Source organism: Epargyreus clarus, unplaced genomic scaffold, assembly GCF_041222505.1.
Source record: "Epargyreus clarus isolate Ecla_fem2 unplaced genomic scaffold, WU_Ecla_fem_2.2 ptg000026l, whole genome shotgun sequence".
In the NCBI taxonomy this organism is placed as follows: domain Eukaryota; kingdom Metazoa; phylum Arthropoda; class Insecta; order Lepidoptera; family Hesperiidae; genus Epargyreus; species Epargyreus clarus.
This window is the reverse complement of record NW_027332233.1, coordinates 1,516,431-1,523,723: the sequence shown is the minus strand read 5'-3', so window position 1 is coordinate 1,523,723 and position 7,293 is coordinate 1,516,431. Positions and strand designations below refer to the sequence as shown.

Here is a 7,293-nt window from a genome sequence, read left to right as displayed (position 1 = left end):
AATCTTAAAACTCCACTAAAAGAAATAGATTACATTTTATATAAATTTCGCTCACATAGTTTTTATCCGACGTGAAAACCTGTGACGGACCGGATAATGCACAGATGCCGGATAAAACACAAGTCGTTCAGATTACCGGAGCTGACGTTATGTAGCACGTGTGGATTTTGCGTGAATAGGATGAATTGCAACCTGAGTCAAGTGTGTACTGTGAAATATTATATTGAACACAGCTCTGATTATTTTTCCGTCGGGATATTTTATTTAATAAGAATATTTTATCTAGCACTATGATCTAAATTTGTATCTATAAAAGTTACAATTTTAATGTGGATATATTATTAAATAATTTTCTATTCGAAGAGGGCACATACAGAACGGCTGTATGATCTCGCCAAAAGGTAATCTCGCCATAAGTAAATGAGTAGTGGTAAGAAATGACACTACAACGACATTACGATAACCGTCGTGGAATTGTTACATCTACCCACATGAAAGCTGACAGGAATTAAATACTACATATAACTACTATAGCTATTTAATTTCTTTCATAATTAAATATCTGTAACGCTTTTATAGATAAAAAAATCTTCAGGCCCTAAATATAAAATAAATAAAAACATTAATACGACTAACTTTAATTTATTTAATTTAACTTTATTTTTGTGTAAATTGATGTCTTGTTTTCATGCTGTCTTTGCCTATAATTATTCTAGCACTTACCTTGTACTTTTGTGTATTGTTTAATTTAAAATGTAAAGGTGTAATGAATGTTGGCAACCTTTAATAAATAAATAAACTTTCTTTTAAAACTTTATTATTATTACACCAAAAACATACCCATTACTTTTACATTTAGGTATATTTAATACATATCTGTGTTTACTTTGCGACAGTGAAAACACAGTTCCTGTGAAGACAGTCGCCCATCGAATAATTCGTTTCTATAGGGTCTTCTAGTTCCACAGAATTGCACTCGTTAATGATGTTCACATATTCTTCTTTTGTGCCATTTACGGCTTCGAAACTCGATATCTTATCTAAGTGGAAATGTCCATTATCCGCAACATACCCAGCGTTGTAGCCGACGCAAAAGAAGAACTCTTTCGTAGGTCTGTCGGTGGGTAGCGGGAAGTCGATAATCTTCTTCAGATTTGCAGCGGGAATGCCGGTTTCCTTCTCGCAAAGTTCTGCGTGCTGCCGCAATTCCAGGACAGCTGTGGGCTGGATGCGTATGTGCAGCTGAAACAAAATGTAAATTTATATTTAAGTAAATGTGAATGTGTATTTTCTTCAAAATTTTCCTTTTCTTTTAATTTGTCACATGACATTACTTCCCAGAATTTGATCCTTATAAGCAACACTATCAGATAGTGGAATAATATAGAGGATGTATTTTTTATCAAAATGAACTCGTTCGATTCCCGGCTAAGGAAAAAGATATTTTACAAAAGTAATGATGTAGTTTTAGTTTTTATCAAAATCGGCCTCGTAACTCCTTTCATTATTTTTCGCTAATCCTTATAGTTTCGGATTTGGCCCTGAAGGCCCGTTTGAAAAATTCACCCTGTATATGCAATATGCATATAACAAACAAATATTAAATTATTATATGTGAATAATGGATATTAGTCATATAGATATGAGTATCTGCATAATTATGGTACCTACACGTTTCTAGAGAATGGTCAAACATATGAAATAATTAAAATAAGAGGTTTTTAAAGCTTACCTTAGCCCAAGAGACACAAAAGATAGCGCACACCACAGTTACATACAAAAATACTTTTGAATGCATATTGCTTTTGGAAAATTCTTACTTATCTAATTTATGAAATAAATTAGGTATTAAATTTGTTCTGTATATTATTCGAAGTTTATTAAAATACACCAATATGAAATTACTTGTTTAATTTGATCTGTATATTATTCGATGTTTATTAATACACACCACACGGTTCCCAAACGTTACAATTATTTGATGTTGTTCAGGTATTTAGCGTGTTTATATAGTTTTGTTAACTTAAATAATTGGTTTAATTACTTCCCCAATTAACATGAATTAAAAACTTTTAGACTAAGTGCCTAATTATACCAATGTTAGATTTAATAAGGCAAGAAAAGGATGACGCTAATGTCATAATCCTTTCTTATTCACATGAGATTCATTAATAAATTACTTTAGTAGGTTAAATTACTTCAGTAAACCTACCTACTAGGTTTTACTCGCTTCTTTACCTGGCTAAGTAAGTTGGAAAATGTGAGCTTTGTACTTAAATATAGGAGTAGCAGACTAGCATGCAGTAATCAACACGGATAAGACAAGAGAGATTCCTACCTGAAGTCAGCTACTGATGCGCCGCTAACCCTGAGGCCTAAGCTGGAATGCATCGAAAAAGTATGTCTCCTTTACCACAGCCTTCAAACCAGAATACAGCAGCGCTTAATACTGCTGCTATCTATAAGGAAAAAGTAGGTGGGGTGGTAGTGTTGCCGGAGTCGAACCATAGCGGGTTCGACCTCGGCCACCTCCAAATATTTGCTAGATATTTTATATTGTTGGAAAGGTAGACTGCTATAAATATTTTTGCACTCCTCCTATTGTTTCTCCTGAGTATGAACTGTCACTTGTAAATGTACACTGATATTATCTATCAATAGATAAACTACAAATTGCTATTTTACTTCATAGATGATTTACAAATCCCTTTTTAGAGAATAGGACACTATAAGAATAATTTCTTATTTCATACTTTTACATTTATATTTACGTAGACTGATTTTAGTTTTAAAACTTATTTTCTTATTATAATATATAAAGTATAATTAGTATTTAACAGATAATATGCAGTCGACTTATGTAAAATACTGCCCATTCTTAAAGAATTAGATTTGATTACTGGCATCAAAACATATTTTTGAATTATCCTACTAATGATTCTTTTCAAATATTTTCTATGAACTCTCCGATAAAATTCCAAAACACAATTGTTATTTGACCCACTTTTTCCGATAATTACATCGAATACTTCATACTACACGTATTAATTGGGTCATTAAAGTCACTGAGGTCGTGTAGGTCGTGTAGGTAGACAGCCAAAAAAATATCTTACTCGTATATATAAAATTCTTGTGTCACAATGTTAGTTACCGTACTCCTCCGAAACGGCTTTACCGATTTTCACCAAATTTTATATGCATATTCGGTAGGTCTGAGAATCGGCTACTATCTATTTTTCATACCCTAAGTGATAAGGGTTGTTCACCCTTAACATTTTTTATTTATATGGCAACACAACGTTTGCCGGGTCAGCTGGTAACTCAAAATTAATTAATGCTCCCGGAGGCTTATACATATAAAATAAGAACATTTACATAATTTATAAATCATTAGTTATATTGTTAAATGAATATTTATATATACGTAGGAATGACATTTTAATATGGATCCAAAGTTAAAAAAAAAACATTTATTTATTAAATCAACTTAATACAAATGTAACTATAAACATTTGTCGAAAAAATAGTAATTATTTTTAGCCGCACAATTTAAGTTGCATTTACATTATACTCATACGAGCTCGTAACTTTAATATTTAAAGTGGCAGAAGCGGTCGTGATTCTTGTGCGATGTCACAACCATAATATGTCTGGCATGTATGTACTGGTCTGCGTTGTAGCACCAGTATAGTGTAGCTATGTGTTTCAGGTTTTGTAAAGCAGATAAAGACTTCTTATATGATAAAATTAAAGGAAAATTATATTTGATTGAATTCAAGAAGGTAGGTACTGAGGAATAGCAAATAGCTGTTTTTTTTTAATATTAGAAGGTAATACTTATTTAAAATGTAAACTAGCCTCAGTACTTGAATGATAAAACAAAACCCCTGGTCCGAAAAAAATGTTTCGGAAAATTTGTAAGTATGAAATACATTTTTATACTATAGGATAGCTAATAGCATGCATTCAACTTGATGGTAAGTACCTATTGCCACCCCCAGATAAGATACTTTCCTACCTGACATTGGCAATAGATGCGGTGCTACCCCTGAGAACTTAGTTGGAACGCCTCAATGTTGCACAGTCGATTCTGCTACTTACAAAAATACCTATTTACTTCTATTATCAGCTACCTAATAAATATCTACCTTACTGTCTAACTAGATATGCAATAACGAGACAATCTTCGCTTCTACCCGCTAAGGCGAAGTTCTCGTTATTAAAGATCATGACTGGAATATCTCGCCCGCACCATAGTCCATTGAAAAGTTACATTTGGGGTTGCGTTTTTTAGAGGACGCAATTTTATTTTTTTGAAGTGTAGGGGGGATCAGTGTAAAGCTAAATCCAAGTTTGTGGGGTCGCCACCCTTGTCCCACGGCCGCCATCTTGAAAATAGGGGTTGAAATGGTTTTTACGATATATCTCTTAAACTACTTATCAGATAAAAAAAATATAAGTATTCTTTGTTGCAAATTAAATTCTCTACAACTTTGGTCCAGTAACTTTTTGTCGTAGATCTATAAATAAAAAAGTTATAAGGGAAAATGTTAAGAAATTCGAGAAAAGAAACTGTATTTTTCGATATAACTTTGTTTTTGATCATTTTACGAAAAAATTATATCAGACCATTTTTGTAGCTCGTTTTTTGAGGAACAACTTTTATACACAACATTTTGTTATTAAGTCAATAGCTAAGGTTTTACAGCGCTCTGAAGTGAGTACTATTTGTCAGCACTCTTAACTATACACATATTATACGTGTGTACTAATAATGTGTCATCAGTTATTTTTTTATTTTGTTATTATAATTTTTTTAATTATTAATTTGGCAATATTATAACAATTAATTATTGACTCTTTTCTTACCACGTCCCCAATAGGCATAATCCACGGTGACTTTCTAGATTAAAACTAGAAATAAGGTCGAAATTTCCATCGTATATCTCTGCTTATCAACTTTATTAAATATTCGTAAGTTCCAAATGACTTACTTTTAATGGTTGAGGCAGGAGGCACCTCTGTATTATCAGGGTTGAGGAGTTGAAGGTCGAAATTTCCATCGTATATCTCTGCTTATCAACTTTATTAAATATTCGTAAGTTCCAAATGACTTACTTGTATGGTTGAGGCAGGAGGCTCCTCTGCATTATCAGGGTTGAAGAGTTGAAGGTCACATTTTCCATTATATATCTCTGCTTATCAACCTTATGAAATATTCGTAAGCTCCAAATGCCTAACTTGTATGGTTGAGGCAGGAGTCACCTCTGTATTATTAGGGTTGAGGAGTTGAAGGTCGAAATTTCCATCGTATATCTCTGCTTATCAACTTTATTAAATATTCGTAAGTTCCAAATGTCTTACTTGTATGGTTGAGGCAGGAGGCTCCTCTGCATTATCAGGGTTGAAGAGTTGAAGGTCACATTTTCCATTATATATCTCTGCTTATCAACCTTATGAAATATTCGTAAGCTCCAAATGCCAACTTGTATGGTTGAGGCAAGAGGCACCTCTGCATAACAGGGTTGAAGGGTTGAAGGTCTAATTTTTCATCATATGATGTTAATCTAGATACTCAATATTCATTTTAAGTTTCATGAGAATTGGGTGGGCAGAAGGTAAGTTATCATAAAATATGTAAAAAGCAGAGGTAGTGATGATGAGTTCCACTCCATAACTCAAAGTTCTAATCATCAGATCATCATTGTGTCAAGGTAGGAAAGTACCGCAATGAAACACCCTTTCATATGAAAAAAATAATTGTATAAGAAATCGTGTTTTTCCAATTTTCCGGGAAAACTGGCAAAAAAATTCAAATTTCCACGAAATGGGACCCCCAGTGAAATTAGTCGCATACAATGGTGTATGAATCATGTCGATCAGTCGCGGCATCGCGAAAAAATCGCTCGTCATACATAAAAATATATATATACGAGTACGTGTCAAATAGATAACCTCTCTTCCTTTGGGACGTCGGTTAAAAAGTTAACCAAACCTATCGAGTAGGGTAACGAAATAAAGGAAATTAAAAGGAGATTACAAAAATATACTTTGGAAATGATAATGTTTTTTGAAATTCTATTTCGGCTTAATTTTTGGTGCAGTCTGGTTTTTGATATTTTAATTAAAAATATTTAATTAAATTTACTTTTATTTATACTCGTCTACGCTGAAGGACGGTCTGGTGATGCGCATGATACTGTCACGGGCAGGGCCGGATTTAGAGGTCTAGAGACCTTGGGGCAACAAAGGAGTGGAGGCCCCCTGGCCCCAAATTATTTTCCGAATAAAATGAACAATTTTTTCAGTTGAGTTTTTCAATAAATATTTTATTGTAAAACGCAGGTAGATTCTTCTAGTATTCATGTTTGTACAAAATACTGTAGATAAAGGTAAAACAGCGAAAAAAATATCAAAGTTAAAGATATATTTTTTTTACTAGTGTTTACTAGTCGGAATTAAAAAAAACATCCGATGTCTCTATTGTGGGGGCCCCTCTTTTGTGGAGGCCCCGGGGCCGTCGCCCCGGTTGCCCTCCCTTAAATCCGGCCCTGGTCACGGGGCTCAAAAAAGCACGGCGTGGTCTTCCCGAGGAGTAGTCACTATGCACTTCACAAGACACATACGGTAACACGGCTCTTCCACGTAGAAAACCGAAGCGAGAGGGCACATACAGAACGGCTGTATGATCCCGCCGAGCGCAAGGTAATGACAAGTGGTAAGAAGTGAAATTACAACGACATTACGACAACTTTGGTCGATTTTTTACATCTAGGTACCCACATATGTATAAGCTAACATGAAATAAATACTACATAATATAACTATTGTAGCTATTTCATTTGTTTCATAATTAAATATCTGTAACGCTTTTATAGAGAAAAAAACTTCAGGCCTGTTTAAATCAAGCTCAAAGACCTCTTTTCATAAGCACTCAAAACCTCAATTCCTCACTAAATGTCAAGATAAGTAAAAAAATAATACGACTAACTTTCTTTTAAAACTTTATTATTTTTACACCAAAAGCATACCCATTAGTTTTACATTAATATTCAATATCTGTTTACTTCGCGACAGTGAAAACACAGTTCCTGTGAAGACAGTCGACCATCGAATAATTCGTTTCTATAGGGTCTTCTAGTTCCACAGAATTGCACTCGTTAATGATGTTCACATATTCTTCTTTTGTGCCATTTACGGCTTCGAAACTCGATATCTTCTCTAAGTGGAAATGTCCAACTTCCGCAACATACCCAGCGTTGTAGCCGACGCAAAACAAGAACTCTTTCGTAG

The 7,293-nt window shown here is 33.8% G+C and overlaps 1 protein-coding gene across 1 annotated transcript; it reads right to left on the bottom strand.

Moving 5' to 3' along the window:
- Nucleotides 1-882: 882 nt before the first annotated feature.
- Nucleotides 883-1,955, bottom strand: LOC140753022 (uncharacterized). The gene is made up of 2 exons (XM_073087371.1): nt 1,733-1,955; nt 883-1,242 (listed from the first exon to the last, which is right to left on the bottom strand). Exons 1-2 carry the CDS (start codon nt 1,796-1,798, stop codon nt 883-885), a joined length of 426 nt encoding a protein of 141 aa, XP_072943472.1. The 5' UTR covers nt 1,799-1,955.
- Between the last annotated feature and the right edge of the window lie 5,338 nt (nt 1,956-7,293).